Source organism: Cricetulus griseus, chromosome 5 (assembly GCF_003668045.3).
Source record: "Cricetulus griseus strain 17A/GY chromosome 5, alternate assembly CriGri-PICRH-1.0, whole genome shotgun sequence".
Taxonomy (NCBI): Eukaryota; Metazoa; Chordata; class Mammalia; order Rodentia; family Cricetidae; genus Cricetulus; species Cricetulus griseus.
The window spans coordinates 62,368,547-62,393,022 of record NC_048598.1 but is presented as its reverse complement, the minus strand read 5'-3'; the positions used below and the strand labels follow the sequence as shown (position 1 = coordinate 62,393,022).

Genomic DNA, 24,476 nt, shown 5'->3' with positions numbered 1-24,476 from the left:
TCTCAGTGACTCTCCTATGTCTACCTTCCCCACCACACACACAGTGCTGGGGCTACTGGAAAAAGTGTAGCTACTTTATATAGATGCTAGGGATTGGAACTCAGGCCCTCATTCTCATGCAGCAATCACATCTATCTAGGAAGCTAACCCTCCAACCCATAACTTCTAATGTTGATCAAACCCTGTTCTCTCTTCTTCAACTATCTGTGACCTTAGGAAAAATCTTTCAGCATTCCACGATAAGAGGTGGCCCTGTCAAGCAGAGTTCTTATCATCTTCAACTGAAAAGAGATTTAAAGAATGGTCAGAATTAACAGTTGTCTACAGTATGATTTCTTCTCAACCCACAGAGAAACCAACCACAGACCTGCAGCCCCATCTCTAGTCAGACACTGCGCACAGCAGGACAAGATATATCTGCAAGTGTGAGAACTACTACCCGCTGACAGAAGAACTGTTGTCAAGTGCCCAACTGAATCCCTGTCCCTGTTTTCCCATCACTGAACTGGAAACCAGAGGTGTTACTGGTGACACCAGATTTTAATTTTTCAAGACAGGAACTTAGGGCTTCCAAATTTGAAGCTGCCAACTCCAACCTGAACAACCAAGTCTGTTATGTCATCCTGAAGTATTGGTGTCAGAATGTTGAGTGGAAACATGGAGAATGGAACAGATATCACAGAATCTGGTTGTACAGGAGAGCAATGCCACCAGGCCCCCTTTCCACTTACATCCTGTTTCTTCTTTACTTTCCTTAATTCCCTTCAAGACCTGAGCCTGTGATCTTTTCTATTACTGTTGCAACCTACCCTTTCCCCTGGCCTTATTATGCACGTATCTTCTTAAGCAACAGCAAGCTTTTGCATCCAGCATCCATCCTTCAGAAACACTCCAAGATTATCATTCCACTTGCTCTCTTGCTCCTTCAGCTGCATCCTTTAGGTCTCTTAAGTGAATGTCATCAGACCTCAATGATTTCAACATGCTCAATTATTGGAGTGTGCCTCAACCTGCTTCCTTCAGATGGGGACTGCATACTTGCTCATTAACTGCTCCTGCATTAGCACCCTCTTACTATTAACCTTTGTAGTGAAGATAGCAGCAGAGGACCTATTAAGGCTCACGCAGTCTGTCTGCCATGTGCCCAGCCTCACACTTGCTTTCTCTAGCTCTCTGTTAATAAAAAGCCGGATTCCCCTTGTGGGTAATTCACTCCAGGATGAAGGGCTTGAACAGCTACTGTGCCACTTAATTCTCTCATTGTGTCCTCTTGTATTTTCTAGTTCATGCACCTTTAGTCCTTTGCACACCCATAGAACCTTTGGACTTATATCAATAACACCTAAAATATGCCTCACCTCACTAGAAACTCAACTGAATTCACATACACTCATAGGACTATTTCTGTTTTTTTATTTTGAATATTTGTTTTATATTTCTTTATGTGTACATGACACCGGTCTGTTCGTGTGAATGTGCCCCATGTGAGTGTGGGTGGCCAAAAGAGAGGGTCAAATTCCCTAGAGCTGGTAGACATGAGCCACCCAAAATGAGTCATAGGAATTAACTCGTGTCCTCTTCAAGAGCAGCAAGCACTCCTAATTTCTGAGCCATCGCTCCAGTACCCACCTCCTCTACCTTTGGTTGTTCTTAACAACCAGTCAATGAACACAGACACTATACATTTCAAGGAGCAGTGTTTTGTTTTAATTCTGTGATATTTTAACTTTTATTTTATTTTAGCACCTTCCACGTGTCCTGGTTTTCATTAGGTCAGGGGTGCCTGCTCAGTGGACCAGTGTTTGGGGGGCATTTTCTATTACTTCTCATCTATTGCCACAGCTGCTATTCCCTCTTCCCTAGAGAGGAGGGACTGCTGTTCTTCCCACCATGCACATCCTGAGTGAAGGTCATGATTTTAGAAAACAGGAGAAAAGTGATATTGGACTCATTTCTATTTACAGCCTTCTTTTCCATCAGGAAAGCTGTTTTCAAGTGCTGTGGCTGAACTTGTGTGACTGTGAAAATAGCAGTTTGCACAAACAGGCTACACTGGATGACTGAACAGGAATGGGACAGTGAAAACAGTTTCTTTAGATGCTATTTTGTTTTGTGTTGTGTTGTTGGCTCATAAAATGTTACAATGAGAAAAAGCCTAGCAGATTCTTCTAGGGAAAAGGAAAGTTGAGACCCCAGGACTTTCAGGGAACTGCTTTGGTCATCTGGTTGCTTATTAATGGAGCTGGAGCCACTGGGGAGGGCGATAAGAACCATGAGTAGGATTCCCAATGCTTGACAGTAGCTCCCTTCTGTCTTACCAAATATTAATCTTTCTGTTAGCCTGTCCATGTACAGAAGCTATTTTTACCTTCCTCATTTCTGCCTGCATCTAATACTGGAGAGATACAAACCAGTGATTTTAAAAACATCAAACCTCACAAGGCTGTGATGGGGAGTGGCATGTGTGTATGCCTGATGGAGCCAGATTTTAACACTGGGTATCCTTCTCTAGCCACTCTCCACCTTATTATTTATTTATTTTGACACAAGTTCCCCCAATGAACTTAGAGATCACTGATTGAGCCAGGCTGAAAGGCAAGGGAGCTCGGGGTCTACCTGCCTTTATCTGCTGTGTGCTGTGGTTAAGGTGCTGCCTTCCCAGCTGGCCATCTGAGGGCTGGGCATCAGAAATGAGGTCCTCATCTTTCCATCTTGCCCCCTCGAAGTGCCAAAGCTTACTACTGAAAAGAGCTTTGTGAGAAAAAAGGGAGAAATGTAAATCAAATGCTAACTTAGTGTCAGCCAATGCACATGCTTACTTGCTGAATTTCCATATTTAGAGGTTTACAAAATAGAAGATCATCTGCCTGGAGTGGAGAAAGTGCCCTTGGGTGTCCTCCAGATCAGCTGCACTGGTCAGCCCATGATGAGCCCCTCTAGGCAGACAGTGCCTGAGCACCCACTCTGACTCTGGTTCAGTGCCATCCCTCCCCAGATGCCAATAGAAATAGAAAGAGCCTTTGGCAAGCTCCAATCTAGCAGGGGAAATAGACCTTTAAAAAATCTGTTAGGGCCTCATCTAAATGGCTTTGTTGGGAATCATTTCACCCTTTTCTTATTTCTGCCCATCTACAAGGCCTATTCTTCTAAGGTAGAAAATAACCTTTAAGCATTATCTAGTCTGTCGCCCTGACTATAGGCGAGAAAATGATGTAACCACTTCTGTCACTTGAAGAAAAGAATGAGTCTCCTTTCCGTGGCCTCTAATAGTTAACCAACTTTACTATTAGAATTGAATTACATTATTTCCAGGCAATACCCTCACACTGGAATTCAGGCATCTTTCTTTCTTTTATTGACACTTTATGGTAGATGAGCATTTAATAACTCTGCTAATTTAACATGAGGATCATCACAGCTTCCTGCTTTCTGGGATCCACAGGCTGCCTTTGCAATCAACCAGGCAATGTGCAAAATCCTCCACCACGCCTGTCTTAATCAGGAAAGCCTGAGAGCTACACACAGCAGACATCCAGAAATATCTACAAGACAAGGACAATCCTGTATGAGCTTACCAAGCCCAGTGGCACAGGAAGCACCTCTGGAGAGCAGGGTCTCTCCTATGCAATAGAATGGACAGTTGCTCTTTACTTTTAGTAAAGTCTTCCAGAGAGACCCATGAGCTATGAGTCCATAGCTCTAGTTTTTTTTTTCATGGTTTTCTATGTGTGTTTGTGCCAGTATTTTGTGAGTGTATGCATATTTGTGTGTGCATGTGTATATGTGCACATGGAGGCTAGGGCACACCTTCAGGTATTATTCCTCAGTTTTTTGAGATTGGATCCAGGACTTGCCAAGTGAGTCAGGTTGTCTGGCCCAGGAACCCCAGAGATTCTCCTTTCTCTGCTTCCCCAGTGCTGTTCTTTTAAGCAAAGAAACCCCTTTGTTTGTTTGAATTTAGGGGGCTGAGCTCAGGAATTCATGCTTGTACAGCAAGCCCTTCAGTGATAAGCCTTTACTATTTGAGGGAGTTCCTGGAATGGCCTATATGCTTTCAAAATATCCAGTGGCAGTCACCATCATTTCTAAAGAGTCTCTACACCTTACCCATCCTGCACAAGGGATGCTTTATATCCTCTGACCAAGATCTCCCCATGTCCTCCAGCATTCAGAGAATTCCACTTCTATTTTATGCTTGTACTCATTCTTCACCTCTTCAATATTCATTAAGGAAGTGAGGTCATGCAGCATTTGTCTCTCTGTGTCTTACTTAGCTGAAGCCCTCTAGGTTCATTTCTGCTGTTACAAGTAGTGATCCTCCCTCCTTTAAGGCTGACAGTCATCCCTCTGTATAAATATACCATTTATCCTTTGTCCACCTATTTTTTCCAAGACACATTGGTGGATTCAATTTCTTGGATATCGTGAATAATGGCATATAAATTTTATCAGTTCTATAATCATCCTCATTTTAATTTTTTGCTTTCACATTTGTTAATGTGTCAACATATTCTCTTACATTGATTTATAAATGAAGCCATTCTACCAAACACAACTTGAGGTTGTATAAAATATCCTCTCTGAAGCAAAGCCTTCAGATTACATAAGCATTAATTTAAACAACAGGTACTCTCCAAACATCTCAGGATAAAAGCACTTTATAAAATTAAGGGATGATTTACCTAGCTGCAATGCATCCCAGGGTTAGACAGTCAAACCTCAAGCTCTGGTAGGGTATGTGTGTTGTAGAATTCCCAACAACAAAATTCTTGCAAGCTATTTGAAAAGAACTACATTTGCTATCCAAAACCCAAAGTGTTGTAAATGAGCATCAGTGATAAGTGAAGGGATATACAGCTCTCAATTAAATCAATTGTGTCTTCTTTAACAGGTATTATAAAAAATGCTTCCCTCTGAGTCAATGAGCTTTCTCAGCCTGTAAGGGTGTCTGAAACCAAGCTTGCTGACCTGAGTACAATTCTCAGTACTAACTCAGTAGGAGCAAAAGACTAACTCCCCCAAGTTTTCATCTGAACTCCACACCTAAGCACACCCCCCAATAAATAAATAATTAAATATATCTTTTCAACTTAAATATTGTATCCCCTATACGCTTACAGATATAAACAGACTTACAAAAACTGATATTCCTGGTTTAAGGACAAAGAAAATAGAGGAGATAAAGAAAATACATGATTCAGTTTTATTTTAATTATAGTTCTATAAATGCAAACGCATAAGCTTGGCTTTTATTTACTTGGACCTTCACTGCTACCAAACATAGCTATAGTTTTCGAAAGTGTGCTTTTAAATATGAGCATTGCTTTGAATTCAAGTGATTAAGCAGATGGAATATCAAGCTTTGATTTCATTTAACATTCTCAATGGGACCACATTTTACCAGGGAAAAAAATAAATGTAAAACTAAGTATTAAAACACTTTATTTCAACATGATAGGGAGAATTCCAGAATGAATGCGGAAAAACATAAAATCCACGTAAATTCAATTATTGAACAAAGTTACCACAGGAACATGCAGAAACACAGGCATTCAAGTAAATAAATTATTCTGATTTTGTTACTGGCTGACACAAATTACTCATTTCCTTGGACTTGAGACAGAAAGGCTTCAAAGCAAAAGGAGAGATGCAATCAGGGGACCAAGCTTATCATTCATCCTCTGCCAGCCTCACAGTAACTGGGGATTCCATGCATACTTCACTCCCCAACAGCTTCACCAGAGGTGTTCTTGAACCTGCTTATTACATGCTTAACTGTCACTCACAGATCTGCTTCCTGTTGTAGGTTCCCGAGACAGTTCTCTATGGCTATATTCAAAACCTACTCTTTACAAAATGCCTCTAGTTGAGTTTGCTAATAAAGTAGTAATGTCTGGGGGCTTTGGAGATGGTTCAGATACCAAGTATGTCAATCTTAGTTTGGCTTCCAGGAGGCCTGTCTAAAAAGCTGGGTGTTGTGGGGCATGCATGCACCAGGGAGGTGGAAACAGCTGGATCCCTTGAACTCACCAGTCAGACAGCTTACTGCAGTTGATGAGCCTTAGGTAAAATGAGAAACCCTTTCTAACAAAGTAAGTTGGGGTGGAGAATATGGCTGAGCACATAAAGGTACTTGCCATGAAACATAGTGATCTTGGGACCCCCGTGGTAGAAGAAAAGAACCAGCTTCCATAACTTCTCCTCTAATCATATACATACCATGGCATACATATGTATGGACAAATAGAATGAGAAAGACAGAGAGAAACACATAATAAATGTGAATGTAATAAAAATTTTTAGAAGAAAACAAGAATGTCTCTTGAGGAGTTAACAGTTGAGGTTGACTTCCAACTGTCACATGCACTCACGTACACGCACGTGTGCGTACGTGCATGTACACACACACACACTAAAGTATTGGAATTTTCAAATGAGTTACTTACAAAATCTGATTTGAAAGCTAATTCAAGTTTAATGTAAGAAGCAACAAGAATGATAAAGACATCAGCACAGGAAGGACCCTAGCCAGGGGGACTGCCACTCTCACTGGTGCTGGGTGAATGAGAGAGCTTCCTACAATGGAAGCAATGTGATATGGCAGGCATTTCCCTCTCATGGTTGGGATCAGGTATGGCCTGTCTTCCTGGCTCACAGGCAGTAGCTTTCCTACCTCACACGGCCTTTCTCTTAGGTCCACAGATGACAGAGAATGTTCTGGAATCCAGTCTTCTTGTTATAAAGGTAGTGGCTCTATTAGATTAGTCCTACCCTCAGAACTTCCATGAGGGTCTGATCTTCAAATAGACTCACTTTGGGTGCTAGGACCCCATCCTGTGACTGTGGGGGCTAATTCAGTCTACAGCGCATGCCAACTGAGATAAGGAGGAAGAAACCTGCTTCCATGCACTCTCTGCTTTGACTAAGAAAACACACTCAGTTAATGGTCACTAGGATGAGGGATTCACAAGGTCCCATCACTCCCTGAGGAGCTATAGGCAGTTAAAAGAGGCGGTGGAGGTGGAGATAGGAGGATCCCTGATGCTGGCCAAACAGCATATCTGAATCAGGAAAATCTGGGTTTATTATTTTTTTTTTTTAAAATCCTGTCTCGAAAAATAATGTGAAGAAAGATACTTGACATCTGCCCCCACACCTGAACACACATGAGTATACACACACACACACACACACACACACACACACACACACACACACACACAGGAGAAAGCATGAAACTTTGGAAATGAAACATTGCCTCTGTTGTGTGGATTTTCTTCTGGCCTCATGATCTACATTTCTGAGTGTCCATTCATTCATCTCCACAATATGTGTGTTGCTGCAGTGCACTGGTTAACTGAAAGACCAAATGAGCACATACACATGCAGGAACACACAGAGTGTCTGGAGCCTAATGAAGTCACTATAAATATCTGTCCAAGGCATGGATTAACAGTATAATTTGTAGCTCTGCTTCTGATGCTAACTTTCAGCTGAAACCGTCAGCCATCAAGTGTGAGAATGGCTTCACCATCTGCAGCGAGACCCAAAAGCATTTGAAAGCCTTCCAAGCCTTTGTGTGGACAGCTGAGCAGCAGCCATTTGGTTTAATATAAAATTGTTGTCAGAACGATGCTATAATTTGCCTCCTACACATGTCCAGATGCCACTAAATTGGGCCCAAGGTCACCATGGTGGACCAGACTGGCCCACAAATGATTGTCTTATTTCTGTTAGAAATGACCCAGGGCCAGATGTTTCATGGTGTCTACTGCTGGCTATACACATTTAGCAAATAGAAGGAATGAGACCTGAGCCACCCCACCCTGATGACAGGTCAAAAGGCAACCAAGCCATTCTCCTTGCTCCAATTAGTTCTCAACTTCCTGTGAAGGGGAAGGTGTTAGTCTGTTTGACCTACTGGTTTCTCTCACTCTGTAGATACCAGCGGTCACTTTTTTGACATTGCCTATTCATTTGTCCAGTAGATTAGCTAAGTTTCTTGTTGCTATGACAAATTGCCTGGTGTGTGTTAGAGGAAAAAGACTGAGTTCTGAACCACAGTCTGAGGGTATATATAGTCCATCATGGAAGGGACTTTGCCTACTTAATAGGTGGTACTAGGCTTTTCCATAAGGAAATAGAGAGATTACAACCATCCCACTCTGTAGTATTAATGACCATTGTTGTTCCCCAGCTGGGTACATTCTTTTATTTGAAGTTGTAATCTTTTCTTCATATGTTGCTGATATTTCATTCTTCTCTGTTATTAAGATGTCTTCTAAGGAAAAACCTTTCCTCCCATTATAGATATTGTTACAGTTCCTAAAGACAGAATAAATGCTTGATACACACTCTCTTGCCATCTGGAGAAATACCAAGTTCATTCCCAGCATTCTCTAAGGGTTTAGGTGTGCTGGAGTGTTCTGTAACAGGTGGTAGTAGCTTTTCTCAGTACTGGAGGTCTTTTGTATCACTAGGAATTGGAAAATTCCATGGCCTACTCAACACACTGTAGGGTTTTTATTATGTAAGGTGAGAATTTCCTAGGGTGGACCATGAGTCTCAGAAGAACAACATAACAGCATCAATAAGTTTCTGTGGAAAGCTGCTGGGCTCCATCTTACCTTTGGCATTGATATGACTTGTGGGAACATGTACAAAGTCCTAAAACTTTAAGTCACTTGGTTTGTTTGTCATCAATGGTATTTGCAGGGATTTTAGATTCAGATATTAACTTACAATATACTAAATGCATATATTCCTAAAGTGAAATCTTAAAATTGACATTAATTCACAGAAATGCAGTTTCTATTCAGGTTCTGTCATATCATGTCTCTAGGAAACTGTTGCCTTTTATCTTTCCAAACACATTAGTTACTAGTATCTTTGTGCACCTGCATGCACACATTCATGCACACATATATGCATGGATCTACCTGGCTCTTGGATAAATCAGGATATATGTAATACAAGTAGTCCCTTAAATTATATTTACTTACAGAAATATATATTTACAAAACACACAAATATATGTATGTGTATGAACATACCCCCCTCTCTCCCTCCCTCTTCCTCTCCTTCTCCCTTCCCATTTGAGATGTTTTTCCTTATAGAAATTGGATGATTTTATTACATGTGAAAGTCAGAAATAAATGTTGTCTTAAATATTTCACATAAGTCAAAACTATTTTTAATTAGGTAGTAAAAAGGATGAACTATATAAATCTATATATTTACATTTATCATTCACTTCACATTTAACCATTTTCTTCATATTTGAGGGCTTTATTAATAAAGTAGTTTTGGAAAAATACATACTGCTATTTGAATATGAATTCAATTTAATTATTAGGAAGCCACAGCTGTTTTAGAGAGAGCAAAAGACATTTCTCAATAAATGCTTTGTTTCTCAGAGTACTCGAGCTACTTTGTCAATCACATAGTTTGTATCTAAAACAGCCAAAGTAGACTCTTGGCTTCTCAAAGACAATCAAGGTCTACTACAGTAGCATGCATTTCAAGCATTAACTCACACTTGCTCAACAATAAAGTGGTGCAGAAGCAACACAGAGTTTTTGAGTCACTTAACACATTAATTTTTGTAGGGTGCAACAAGATGTGAATGTTCCTCGAGGGAGAGGCAGGCCTGTCTTGACTCAGCCAATTCAATGGCTGTGTAACCTTCTCCAATGTGTTTAACCTTCCTGCCCTTAGTTCCTTATCTATAAAACACAGATGTTAATAGTTCCTCATAGGACTATAAGCAAGGACATGGCATGCTTTGGAACACAGAAAGCACCAGACCCAAGGTCAATACACCACAGTTCTTGCACAGCTAGCAAAACTAGAAAACAACAGAAAGTGATGGTTAAGACTTGGGCTGCTTGAGAGCAACCTTAGCTATAGAACACGCCAGCTGTACAGTTATTACAAGTTATTTTATTTTAACCCTTGTGAACCTCACCTTCCTTATCTGTATAAGAAAGGCTCTAAAAATTCTTCCATGGAAGGATGTTATCAATTCAATTACAGGGGTCTGGGGAGGTAACACAATTGGTAAAGTGTTCCCCTCCTATGCACAAAGGCCTGGGTTTAACCCCAGCACCCCTTTAACTGGCCATGGTGATGCATGCCTGTAAAGCCAGCATTTAGGAGGTAGAGACAGGAGTAGCTGAAGCTCAAAGCCATCCTCAGCTACTTAGTGAGTTAAAAGCCAGACAGGGCTACATGAGACTCTGCTTCAATTTTTTTTTAATTATGTGTAATTATAGTTCTGTTTAGCACTAGGAAGAGGAAATCCTCTGTTTTGTCTTATTCCTATATCCCCATTACCTACTATAGCATCCACACAGGATCAATTCTCCTTAAATGATCATAAAAATAAACCAGAGTAACTATCTGAATCTCTTGCCTTTGTGTTTAAAGAACATCATGGGAGATGGTGGGCTGAGGGGATGGTGCAGTCCAGTAAAGTACCTTCCTTGAAAATACGGAGACCTGAGTTAATCCCCAGAAGCCACTTAAAAAATTTCTGAGCATAGCAGTGTAATCCCCAACATTGGGAAGGCTGAGACAGGCAAATCCCTTGGGTTCCTCACCGACCAGTCAGCCTAACTCAATGCAAGTTCCAGGCTACTAAGAGATTCCGTCTCTAACACAAGGTGGACGGCACCTACAGAATGACTCTTCAGATTGTTCTCTGGCCTCCACATTCTTGCACACACACACACACACACACACACACACACACACACACACACACACACACACAAACACATAGAAATTAGATATATTTGTCCATACATAGAGGTCAATGTAGAAGTTTGAAGTTGCAGCTTTGCACAGGTAAAAGGTCCTTCTCCATTCATTTAGATCTCACAGGTCACTTCATCAAACAGTGGACATTTTCAGCATCAGTTTCACCTCAAGTGCCTCACCTCTACTGAATGGGACTTCAGGGGCACAGAGGAAGTGACTTGTGACCTACAAGTCTGCTACTCAATTATTTATCTGGGACATTCTGCTGTGAAAGTCCCAGCCTGCTGAATCTGGAAGCTTTTCTAATCTATGACAAAGACCTACAGAATATTTCTTGATAACTTGTCAGGGGCTCTGGTGATTGCCTCTGAAAACACAATAGATTTGCAAACTCTTGTTTGTGTGTTGCATATGGGAAGATACTAAATATATTACTACTTCACTGGGGACACTCTTGACAATAATGTGAATGTCTGAGAGAATTGAAATCAATTCTTAAAATGTTTCTGACATCAAAGGTGACCGCTGAGCTTCAGAAAATAGTACAAAGTAAGATTGACTTTCTGTGATTGAGATATTCATAAGACCAACATTGCAGAGGCTGGGGAGTGGTCTCTATGTTTTTTTTCACTGCCTGAGATGGAAGGGAAGGAGGCATACTGGGATTAGATGTCTCCTTGTCTCAGTCCTTCAATCACTTTTCCTACTTGCATTATAGCAAATAGTTGGCTCTAATTTTATGAAGGTCTGTCCCATGTGTACTTTGTATGTCTGTGTTTGGGTGTCTGTGTACATTTTAATGTGTGCAAATGTGTGTGCATATGTGGGCACATGCAAATAAAGGCCAGAGATCAAAGTCAGGTGTCATTGTTCAAGAGCTCTGCATCCCATTTTAGGACACTCTCTCTCACTGGGACTTGAACTAACCAATTTTGGTAGGCTTGATTGCCAGTGAGCCCAAAAGACTCTGCTGTCTGCCTCTTCAGCTCTGGATTACAGGAATCAACTACCATACCTGGTTTTCTATATGGGTTCTAGAGATCAGTATCTGGTCCTCATGGTTAAGCAGTAAACATTTTACCATATGAGCAATTTTCTCAGCCCTATATATGATATTTTATTAAAAATAAGATCATTAGTTAGAGGGAGATGGCTTATTTATTGTTTTGTCTCTCACCTTACTGAACATAAAACCAAATCAATTTTGTCTTTTCTTTATGGTCATATTGGGTTTTAATGGTACAGACATAAACATGTATTAATTCATTAGTGGCATTTGAATGAAAAATATATTTTAAATCAAATAAAACTAGAATTATAAGTCTGATAATGACATCCAAGATAAGAGATAGTTCAACACTAAATTCAAACAGCAGTGTGGTCTATCTGAAATAGTACCTCATCCTTTTACTCTGTAAACTATCTGCTGTGTATCAGACCAAAAACATAAGCAACTTATTTTTTACACAAGGAAGAGATAACTCATACTTGAGACCAGAATATGAGCGAGGGAAAGGTCCTATGAGCCCAAAGATTCATAGAAATAGAGTGAGGAAAATACAGTGCTATGAGAGGCATATCAGAGGAAAAGGGCAAATCAGTAGTGCTTGTGGTTTATTTGTTGAATAAATAGATCCTGCCATACTGAATGGAGAAGAGACACAGGAAATTTTAATTCATTTCAATGGCCACATAGTCCTAGAATCAGTGACATTATATACTGATAGTGGAGGAGATGTTTGGGGACATTGAGTCACTGTACCAGCAGGAGCACCTTGAATTCAAAGGCAAACTTGGCTACATCCAGAAAAGTGGGGGAGGATGAGGAAGGATGATATAGAGGGAAAAAAAGAAAGGGAACAGGGAAAGGAAGGAGAAAGCCATTATTTTATGGGCATGTTGTTGTCTTTATTAACAGAGTCCTCATGACAAAACAATACAACTTTAACTGGTTATAGCAATTAAATATCAGAAGAGAGATTCGCATTTCCATCTTGAGAAAGTACATCCTGTCACTTGCTACCACTGTAAGTGACAGCCCAGGAAATGATGAAAACATTTCTGAAACACAATTCAATGACAACTACAGCATACCTGTCCCCCCTACCACCCTGCAGCTCCATCACAGATAACCTCCTGCTTTACTCTACACAAACAACCCTAACAGCCTACTCCTGTTTGTTAGCAGTAGATATTTATAAACAAGGACTATATTCATTCAATTGTTTTTCACAAACTAAGCAAAGAGGCCTCAGAAAACAGTTCTGAGTGTTTACCATAAACACTAAGAGATGTACTCTATGTGAATGCCATTCCTAAATGCAATGACTATGTACCAAGGAGTTGATCAGAACTTCAGTCAACACTCTCAGGACTGCAGCCTTCCCATAGGCCCTGTGTGCAAGCAGAGAGAGGCTGGCAGAAATGTCATCCAAGTGTCATAAAACACACTCAGAAAGTAAACGTTACCCTTTGGGAAGTAAACTTTCAATGCACCAAATTCCATTTAGTGCCCTGCAGAAAGGATTCCTGCAAAGAGGATTCTGCAATACGCAGCTCATCTTTTATAGGTGAGCACTCCATCATCAAAGCCCTGGAATGGAGAGCCAGGACTGCATCCTCCCAGGCCATCACGGTTTATAACTCCAAGAGTGATGGCTATTATCAAAGTTTTAAAGATTCCCCAGAAACTGCTTTTCTATAACCTCCCTTGGAAGCAAATTTCTGTCATAAACACACTATTCATAAAATTCTTCCATATGCTTAAGCCTGTCAAAGTACAATCCTGAGGCATCTTCTACTGCAGAGAAGATATCCATTCATTTCCATACTCATCCATTTATTTCCTAATCAACAAATAGCCATGTCTATCATGACAAAGGTACAGTCAGATGCCCTCTTCTGGCCTACAGAGACATCTGTATTCATATGCATGTACCTATCCATGCCCACATATACAAACACATAATTAAAAATAAAATACATCCTTAAAAAAACAGACAAATGGGAAGGAAAAAGAAAGAGGTTGAGAGTAACCTAGAGGCTCTTTACTGACAATTGTCCCTGTATTACTGGTGCATGTACACATGTGTGTGCGTTCATGTAGATCCAGAGCTCAACCTTATATGTTGTTCCTCATGACACTGTCCATCTTGGATTTTCTTAGACAGAATCTCTTAGTAGTTGAAATGTTGAAGCCAGTGGGCAGTGAACCTCAGGGAGCCTCTTGTTTCTGTCTCCCTGTCACTGGGTTTACAAAGATATCCCAACAGCATGTCTTCTTTGTTTCATGTGGGTTCTGGGACTTGATCATGTCTGCAAGTCAAACCCTTTACCAACTGAGCCACCTCCCCAGCACCATCACTGACATTTTTATTGATGCCTATCTGGTCAGAGAAATTGTTTGTATGTGAAAACAAAGTAATGTCACTATAAAGTTCCTGTTCCTATGGTTTTTCCTAAACAGGTTCAATAATTCCTGAAGTAGACATCACCTGAATGAAGAACAGTAACAGCTGCTCACCATGAATCATCCTATTGTCCTTTGGTCAAGTCAGCTTCCTCGGTATTTAATTTCAATTGGCCCCCAATTTTTTTTTAATTTGGCAAGGTAGTTTCCTAATTTAGAGTTCTCCAGTCAAATTCCAAAATAGATATGGTCCCACATCACCACCACAGAGATCACTGTGAGGACAGCCTGGGAAGCCTGGGACCTAAGAGAGACAGTCTACCCTCAGACCTCGGCATAAGAATTCAAGGCTAGAAACTTCAAAGGCCTGGTAACAACTGTGTGATATTTATTTCACACACGATAAATAACTGCATTTCATTCCTAACCCACTGTCTTCTAAAGAGCATGAAAAGCATTATAAGACCATAAAGCAATCCACTTTCCTCATTTATATGGAAAGAGATGGAGATCTGGAGGATCCAATGACTTGAACAGAGTTATTGAGCAACTTAAGGTGGGGCAGTGGGTCTCAGAACAAGCCACCAGACAGGACAATGCTGCCTGCAATGAGACCACATTATGAATGGATATTGTGAACAGCACAGGAAGGCCCAGCAGGAAATAACAGATGCTCTTTTGTATGTATGTGTAGATATGTTTGTTAGTGTGTGTGAGAGAGAGAGGGTGGGGCAGAGAAAGACACAGAGACAGAGAGGCAGCGACAGAAAGATAAAAGGTTAGATATCAATCTTGGATGTTGTTCCTCAAGTGCCATACACCTCAATTTTTTTGAGACAGGGTCTCTCAGGCCTACTATCCATCAAGAACTAGGCTGGCTGGATAGCAAGCCAATAGTGACCTACCTGTCTCTGTCTCTCTAGCATTGAGATTACAAGAACATACCATCACACCTGGCTTTTTACATGAGTTCTGGAAGTGGACTCAGGTCTTTAGGCTTGTTCTGTAAACCGTGACTTACTGAGCCATCTCCTCAGCTCAACGTTGAATAGTTTCATTTTTTAGAACTTCAAGAAATAATGCATTACAGTGTCACTTTTCTTAGGTAGAGACAAAAATATAATGGAAGAACAGAATGCTCCAGACTTGTCAAATTAGTGGACACTCAGGCTGAAATGGCTTTTCTTTCCAGTTCTCTATATAGTTGTCTTTGCTGCCTCTGCTTTGCTTGAGTAAGATCACTAAAATGCAAACTTCATAGAGGAAAAAATGTCCTGTGTTATGTTCACCAGGAATGTTTAAAAATATTATTTAAAATATTTTCCTCCATCTCTTGCAATCTGAAGGAAATGCACCCTCCAACCAATGTTTCTTAGCCACTAAAGACTTCTGGTATATTTATACAGAGTGGCAAATAAGAGGGCCTCATTTTCATGAAAACTCTCATGTTTCAATGCATTGGATCCAGGGAAGATTGTTTTCAAGGTTTTTTCTTTTTAAGATTTACTTATATTATTTATAAGTGTGCATGGGGTACTCCATACAGAAGAGAGCTTCTGATCCCCTCGAACTGTCCTCATAGATAATTGTGAGTCTCCCAGCATAGTTCCTAGGAACTGAACTTGGATCCTCTGCAAGAGTAGCAAGAACTGAACTCTCTCTTGCCCCAAGATGTTCTTTTAATACATGTGTGACCCATATAAAGAAAGAATAATTAAGGGGATATTGTATTTATTTTCCTTTGCACACACTTCTATGCCAGGTCCCTAATGCATCCTGATGGACAGATAAAAGAACCTGAGGACCATATAAATTCTTGAGAGCTGATAATGGGAACAGTAACCCTTGAATGAGATAAATGGTAAAACAACTCCATGTGGCCTCTTGAATTTCAACATGTAGCCAACTGCACTTAAGCCGTGGCAGTCAACTGTGACAGGAGAACCTCTAAAACAGTAAGGAATGAAACAGCTTCAAGGCAGAAGAAAAGGGATCCGGGGGAAAGGTCAGAATAATTGCAAAGAAACATGGGATGTAGGGAGTGAGAGTTTGAAGACTGCATGGGTGATTCTCACTAAGCCTTACTGCTGGAGAGTGGCAAAGGATAGCGGCACCCCTTGCTTAGATCAACGCGAACAGTTTAAGGCTTCCTAGGAAACACTCCGATACTTCAGGCGTGATATCACTTACTGACAGGAAATGGTTTATAAAATATGCCTGCCAGATGCTGAATCTACTAAGCCAGTTTTAATTGAAAGTGACAGACAGCAAAGCACAGAGATGCTATGCAACAAAACTAGACATTACTATTAGCTCTATGCAATCATTAATGTCATCTGATGATGCATGGCTCAGCATGCTAACCCATTAACAGATACCAAGCCTGCATGCCCCGAGTCAGGACAAAGGTCTTCTTTCAGCTACAGCTCTACCACAGCAAGTAAGATCTCTTTATCTGCATTTGCATTTTTCTTTGTTCCTGTTGTGTACATAACATAAGTGGTCATTTGTGGTAGACAAGTAGCTTTCGGGCTGTGGAGACCGCTCAGTGGGCCAAGCTCTTACTGGGAATGCTCCACATGAGTGAGGGCTCTAGATGGGAACTCCAGAAGCCACCTAAGGTGAATGCAACAGCACCTCTCTGCCATCCAAGTGTTCCCACTGTGAGGTGGGAGATGGCAACTGGAGAAGTTCCAGATGCTCATTGGTGAGCTAGCATGGGGTGAATAAGAGATCCTGACTCAAACATGGTAGAAGGGGATTACTAGCATCCAAAGCTGTCCTCTGATCATCACACACATAAAGTGGCATACATGTCTCCCACACAGACAGGCAGACAGACAGACAGACAGACAGACAGACAGACAGACAGACAGACAGACAGAGACAGACACATTCATATGCCCACACACATGTACACACTGATTTTAAAAAAGGAACAAAGGACAGCAGCTTTCAGAAACAATTCATGAATTCACTAGTTTGTTTACCCAGGACCCAAGTCTGATACACATACAAAACATGGAAGACTTTGTATGACATCAGTACTCTGGGGGAGTTGCTGCTTTCTTCATGAATTGATCCCTCAAGGCCCCTTATTCAAAGGATGTATATCTGCCCTTTGGAGATAATGGACCTGTGATTGTGCCTCCATGTGAGTCTAGCAAGGCACAAAGGCTTCATTTATTTGAGGTGAGATAAAGAGGCTGGGCCTTTGCCCATCACCATCTTTACCTAGGAGGAAAAGCTGTGCTAAGCTTGGCTAATTAGAGGAGCACACATTGAATACACTAAAGAAATGAGGAGGTGAAAACAATTACAGAATTTTACATGGATACAGCATGAACCAGTCATAAAACATGTTCAGCCATGTTTACCACCAGGAAAAGAGTTAAATGCCATCACATCTGGAAAATTTGATTGTGCAATGACACACACAGAAGCCACTGTAACATCACCCCTGCCTCTAAGAACTCACCTTTGGAAGGGCTTCCTCACCTATGTGAAAAATCTGATCTCAGAAGCACTTCTTTATTTTCCTTCTTTGACTTTATTAAGTAATGGAATTGTTTGAGCACCTTAGTTATGCCTTCTACCTTCTTTCATTAAGAATCTAATGTATGGCTTCTATAAAGGAGTCAGTTTTTTCCTTCTTGTAAATCAACCTTCCATTGTAAGCCATAGAAATCTCTGAGAAAGTAGCACAGTAACAATTTAAAAATTAACATCTGCCCATGAAAAAAATTTCTATACCTCTGGTTATTAACACATATAAAGGAACCGTCAGCCCAGGGTAGAAAAAGATAACATTGTGAATATAAAAGTTTAAATTCGAGGGCTGGAGAGAGAGCTCTGCTGTGAAGAGCAAGGAGTGTCCTTGCAGAGATCCTGAAATCAACTCCCAGCCTCTACCACAGATGCCTTGCAACTGTCTGCAACTCCAGCTCCGAGAGTCCCAATGCCCTTTTCTGGCCCCCACAGGCATTGCACTCATATGCACATACTCACACACAGACACATACACATAATTAAAATAAATCTTTTTTAAGTTTTAAAGTTCAACATAATAGTTTGGATTACTATGTAAATCATTATATGACCATTCCACTGCCAAACGTGTCCAAAGGTATATTCTTCCATGCTAATATCAAGGAGTTTACAGAAACTTGAATGGAGCCGTATAAACAACCACTCCTAGCAATGCCTTCAATACTAAATCTTGATGTGGGAAAGGCCATCAAAAATAGTTCAATGATCCCAAATTATCATGTAATTATCTGTCATATGTCCCCTCCCTAGCTGATATTTATTAGTTCTCTGGCTGTAATTGCAGCTGACCTTTGAAAGGCCGTTTAAGCTCTACATAAGAAACCTGATTACAGTAGGAAATATCCTCACAAAAGCAGGATGGGAAACCAACTGCTATTTATTGTACATATAATTATCTTCTCTTTCAGCCCAGGATGGAGTTCGGACTCTTGTGTAACTCAAATCTGTGTGGGATTGTCATTTGATTTACAACTGGTGACCTAGCATCACCTAGCATCATATGAAAATAATTCAGTGCGTCTTCTGTGGCCCATCCTGGAAATCAATACCTTGAATATAGAGATGTCTCAATTAGATAGTGCAAGGAGTGAGCCCTGCCCCCTTTCCTTCCTGTATCATTAAAATGGTAAATATTCCACAGCAGCGAACTGGAGAGCCTCCGTTATTACTGGCTGCTACACATCAAGTGAGAGTTCACACGAAGGAGAGAAGAATTGAGGGTAAGGGGGTATAAGTTATGGCATGAGAGGGGAGGGCCATGGAAATGTTAAGGTATTTATAGGTGCTTCTCTATACCACCTGAGTAATTTCATGTGTTTGACAGAGTATTAAATTACAGTAATGAATCCAGATGAGTCATCCATCCTTCCTGCCATGTTCTTTGAAGCCCTCAAACCAAGGACGTGAGCAGCCACAGTGTGTGTTAGCCACCACAGTGAGGGAAATGATCTCAACTGAGGGCTCTCTTCTCTCTCTCTCTCTCTCTCTCTCTCTCTCTCTCTCTCTCTCTCTCTCTCTCTCTCTGCAACACATATAAAAACTTAAGGCAGAGGCTGGGGAGACTGCTCAGCAGGTAAACCAATTGCTGGACAAGTGTAAGAACCTGAGTTCAAATCCCCAGAACAGACATAAAGGCAGACAAGAGAGACCATGTGCCCGTACACCTCCTAGCACACCCATGGGAAAACAGGAGGCAGACATAAGAGAATTCCAGGAATACTATGGGCCAGATAACCTGGTGCACACAGGAGGGGGAAATCAAGAAGAGACTGTCTCAGAGAAGGTGGGATACAAGGACTAACACTCAAGAGTGTCCTCTGACTCATATGTGTGCCAAGGCATGTGTGTGACCCCACCACCACAGAGGGAAGGAGGGGAGGAGGGAGGGACAGAGGGAGATAGTCGACTGTTCCATTTCATAATGGAAATACAGGTTCCCACACTGTGCTCATGAACATTAACATTTTAGGACAACATCTCAAGCATGTCACAGCCTAGGATGACCTCAGTCTAGTAATGTGGAATAAAATAGCTTTCCAGGTTTATTGAGGAAGGTGGACTATCCCTCAAGGAATAACTGAACCTGGACCCAGGACTTTAATGCACAATGTGTTTACTCCTTTAGCACTGAACAGATTTTAACACAGGAAATTGTGCCATCACGGGGCCCTATATTAACTGACTGGAATCCAAAGCTTTCTGACTGAGATAAAATGAAGTCTAAGAAGTGCTTCTTTTTCAAAACCCTCCTTCCAAATTGTAGTCATATTTGTTTTAAAAATTTTGATTTTTGAATTATGTAGAGTGTGTATTTGTATGTGGAAGGGGTACATATGAGTACAGGTGACCAAGGAAGCCAAAGGAGGGCACTAGGTCCCCTCAAGCTTGGAGTTACAGGCAGTTGTTAGCTGCTTAATGTGAGTGCTGGAAACTGAACTCCAGTCCTCTAAAAGAATGGTATACATTTTTAGTACCTGTCCCAAGTAGTCTATACACCTAGTATTCTTGATTTTTTGCTACTTGGGAAAAAAAGTAAGAATTTAACAAATAAGTAGATTCACACAATAAAACAGTACTGGAATGACCATCAAAATCCTATTGTCTTAGCTGGTGGTACCCACAGACCTTCAATCCATGGAAAACCCACTGGGCAACAATTTGGGAAGGCATTAGGAAAGAAAAGACAAGCAATTTTCTTTTTTTTTTTTTTTTTGGTTTCTCAAGACAGGGTTTCTCTGTGTAGCTTTGGAGCCTATCCTAGCACTCGCTCTGGAGACCAGGCTGGCCTGGAACTCACAGAGATCCGCCTGCCTCTGCCTCCCAAGTGCTGGAATTAAAGGCGTGCACCACCAACACCCGGCTAAGACAAGCAATTTTAACAAAAGTCAACTGTCAGGTCAAAATAACTTCCAGAGGATTAACCAATCTGTGAAAATGATGGTTTGGCCCGAATAGGTTCAAATTGTTGGAGTGGTCTCTGAGGGCAACAAAAGCTTGCCACTCAGAAGGTCAGTCTGAGGTTTGATTGGTGGAGAGGGGGACAGACCTCAGGAGCAGTGTGCTCACTGACAACAGTACCTGGAAAACTGCTGTTGCAGGCCACGCATCTGGATCCTGTTACGTTCTGACTCCAGGGTCACCTCCCGTAACCGCTCCTCACTCTGTAGCCGTAAGTGTCGCTCCTCTTCCAACTCATGTATCAGCTTCTCATGCTACAAAACACACAAGGGCAAGGGCTTCAGAAGGTGTCCATGCAAAAACAAGACATAAGGAGAGCTTCTGTTTCTTAAGTGCTAACCTGAGCTTCATATTCACGGCTACTTGTGTAGCTACGTAAAATGTGCATACACAGAGAAACACACACACACACACACACACACACACACACACACACACACACACACACACACAATGATGATAACAGTTTTGTGAAGCAAATTCTGTCATTAACCTCTTGTTATACACCAGGAAATCAAGGATCAAAGACCTACACATGTATTCAAGATCATAGAAAATCTGGTCTAGAGAAATGCCTTGGTAGATAAAATGTTTGCCTTGCAAGTATGCAGAGGACCAAAGTTCAGATCCCCAGCACCAACATAGAAGCTGTCATAGCCACAAGCACTCATATTACCAGTGCTGGGGAGCAGAGATGGGTGGACCCAGGGAGCTTGCTGACCGGGCATTCTAGCTGTGTTCAGTGAGAGACCCTGGATCAAAAAATAAAGTGAAGGGAACATATTTTAATGACATCCTCTGACATCATATGGGTCCCGACAGGTGAGGACAGGGTCACAGAAAGCAGATGGTGAAAGGATGTGAGCCTGGATGGCTTCATTAGTGAACTTATTTCCATTAAACCAAGTTGTCTTTGTAAGGAACTGTGACCACCGCACCTCCATCAAAGTCACAGTCATTCAGATATAAAGCGTCACTGTCTGTTCAGAATGACTTCATCTCTTCAATCTCTGGCATATCATTTAAAGGAAGTGTCACTGTTTGCATAGAAGGGACAAGCATCTCAAGTTAATTAGCTTCTGAAACTGTGGGTCAGAACCCCACATCCAGTCACAGACTGATCATGGGAGTCATGAAAGTTTTGAAAACAGTGAACATTTATGAACATTCAACAGACAAAATTAACTTAAAATGAAACAAAGAAACTGAAGGGTTTGTGACAGCTCGTATCCATTTTGATTGTGCTGTTTCCTTGCAGCCTCTGTTCTGAAGCCACGGTGTGTACACCCTGCACTGCACAAACTGTCCTGACATGCAGCACCAAGGGACATTGCCTGAACACCTTGGCTTGGATTTAATGCTCCCTTATTTGCAAATGGCAGTATTTCTTTGTACATGCATAGTCTGTTGACCTTTCAGAAGCATAATGCTTTAGTTACAGAGGACAGGGGTGTGTTCTGCCATCATTTCTCAGCATGTGTGGAACTGATTAGTGCATCACTGCCCTGGACTATGTCTGGATGCTTGTTTAATGCTTGCTGTATAGTTGTCTACTTGAGTATCCTACAAGAAGGAATTTAATAGATTCTAGCTTGGGATTAGGACAGGATTTCTAGCAATTTATGAAATATGAGTGCAGACACACTTTTGTCATTTTATACTATATATTAATGTGAAGCACTGAATTCAGTATTGATGAATACAAAATCAAAATATCCATCAAGTCTGAAGATATTCAAGACATTCTGTGTACTATGGTATTAAATACTTAGCCAAGAGTTTTAATTATTTACATCAAAATAAACAAGGAAGTCCATTTCATTAGTATGAGAATTTGCTTTCATTTTTAGTAGATAGTGAAATTACATATACACAGAAGAATGGATTTTAAACAAATCACTATGATTTATAGTCAGCATGTTTTATTTTATACACCAGTATACCTGTGGCTACATAAAAGTGTCTCAATCAAAAAGTGGTCCTGACAAAAAAAAATTAAGTAGCCCTGAGTTAGAATATAGAGTTAAAGAGAAAAATTCTCACGAATTTGCTTTAATTTTGTCCAATCAGGTTTTCAAAGGTTAAAAACAGGCCAAAACACTCACTGCTTTCTTAATCCTGCCAAACTAGCTGATCTCACAAAAGGAAATGAATAAGTGACAGGCCCAGAAGAGCCTGGTCCTGAACTTAGCTCAGATGCTACTGATAATACAGACTCAGCCACAGCAATGCCATCTCCAGTCCCTTTGTGTTTTCTTCTTGTTATTGTTTTTCAACTGTAGCACCGCTGTGGTCATTGCTGCTAAATGGAACACTCCGAGTACAGATTAAACAATTCTATTGTAAGTGTCAGGTATGTGATGGTTCATCACAAGTGTCTTCCATTCCTGTGTGAGGAAGAAGAGAATCAAGGGGCTCCATGTGGACATAAATCAAATGCTGTGGCTCTCATGAATATCTTTGCAAAAGAGCCTTTGCAAGAATAGAAAGAGCAAACATTCATTTTCTCCAGCCTGATTTTAACAGTCTACTCATTTTTACATGTGTAAATGTTTTGCCTGCATGTATGTTCATGTGCCAAATGAATACCTGGTGCCTGTGAAGCTCAGAAGAAGGCATCATATCCTCTGGAACAGGAATTATGGATGGCTATAAGATACCCCGTTGGTGCTATGAAACAAACCTGGTCGTCTGCAAGAACAGCAAGTGCTCTTAACCACTGATCCATCTCTCCAGACCTCCACCTTGAATTTATGGAGATCTCAAGAAAGAATCAGAATATATTCTACAAGTATACAGTCATACTCTGAAAATACTTACACATCTCCCAGCCGCGGGGCCTTGGCCATGTGCTCCCTCTGCTTAAAAGGTCCCTGAGCACTGGGGACATGGCTCAGTGAGTCAGAAAATTTCCTGATCAAGCTTGACTCTGACTCTTCCAGCACACACCCACATAAAATGTCATGTGTGTCCACATGCGCCAGTTACCCAGCACTGGGAGGAGAGACAGGAAGGTCACTGCGGTGGAGCAGTCTAGCTACAGGTCAGTGAGCGACTCTGCCTCAAGGGAATAAGGCAGAGAGTAACAGAGCAGGACATAAGACATCCTCTTCTGGCCTCTGCACACACATGCACAGGTAGATGTAACATCCAGACACACACTCATTCACTTATATACTGCTCCTAAGACATCCCCAAGGGCTGTTTCCAGGCTCAGCCTTCAGACATACCCTTCTATATCACTTCCTCCTCTCCAATGCTGAAATCCACAGCACCCACTACATCCACTGCATTTGAGATTACTTTTCTATTATTTTCTTCATAAATCTAGAGCTCGATCAACACTTGTCTGAGATTAGGATCACCTCTCCCGTGCAAATAAACTTTGTGTTTTTATATCATTACCTAATGCACAGTAGTGCTGACAATAGTCCCTCTTGTTGACTTTGGAGCTGGCCTTTTGGCTAAGTCCTATCTTTGTTCCCTTTGAATTCTACCAGTCATTTACTTTTACTGACATCAGATCAAATCAGAATAAAATCTTCATTCTGTCTTCTTGGAATATGACATTCTGGAAGCTTTAGAAAGCAAGGGAAAGTGTATTTGTGGAAGGAAAATGTACTAAAGCTAATTCTCTGCAAAAATGGTTAAAATGGTAAATCGGTGTTGTATGTTTTTACATAATAAAAATCTTACCCTTTATCAGTATTCACACACAAACAACATCTTTTACATGCTAATTGACTGTATATAAGGATCATGTATGGTTGCCCTTTTTATAGAATTTGGAAGACTAAGA

General features: G+C 41.0%; 1 protein-coding gene across 1 annotated transcript in view; it reads right to left on the bottom strand.

The window, feature by feature from the left end:
* The window catches only part of Nckap5 (NCK associated protein 5), a 544,909-nt gene that overhangs the window by 465,361 nt on the left and 55,072 nt on the right, over positions 1 to 24,476 (bottom strand). Inside the window, exon 4 of the mRNA XM_035445835.1 lies at positions 20,798 to 20,931. Within this exon, the coding sequence (XP_035301726.1) occupies positions 20,798 to 20,931 (134 nt within the window). The remainder of the gene's footprint in view (positions 1 to 20,797; positions 20,932 to 24,476) is intronic.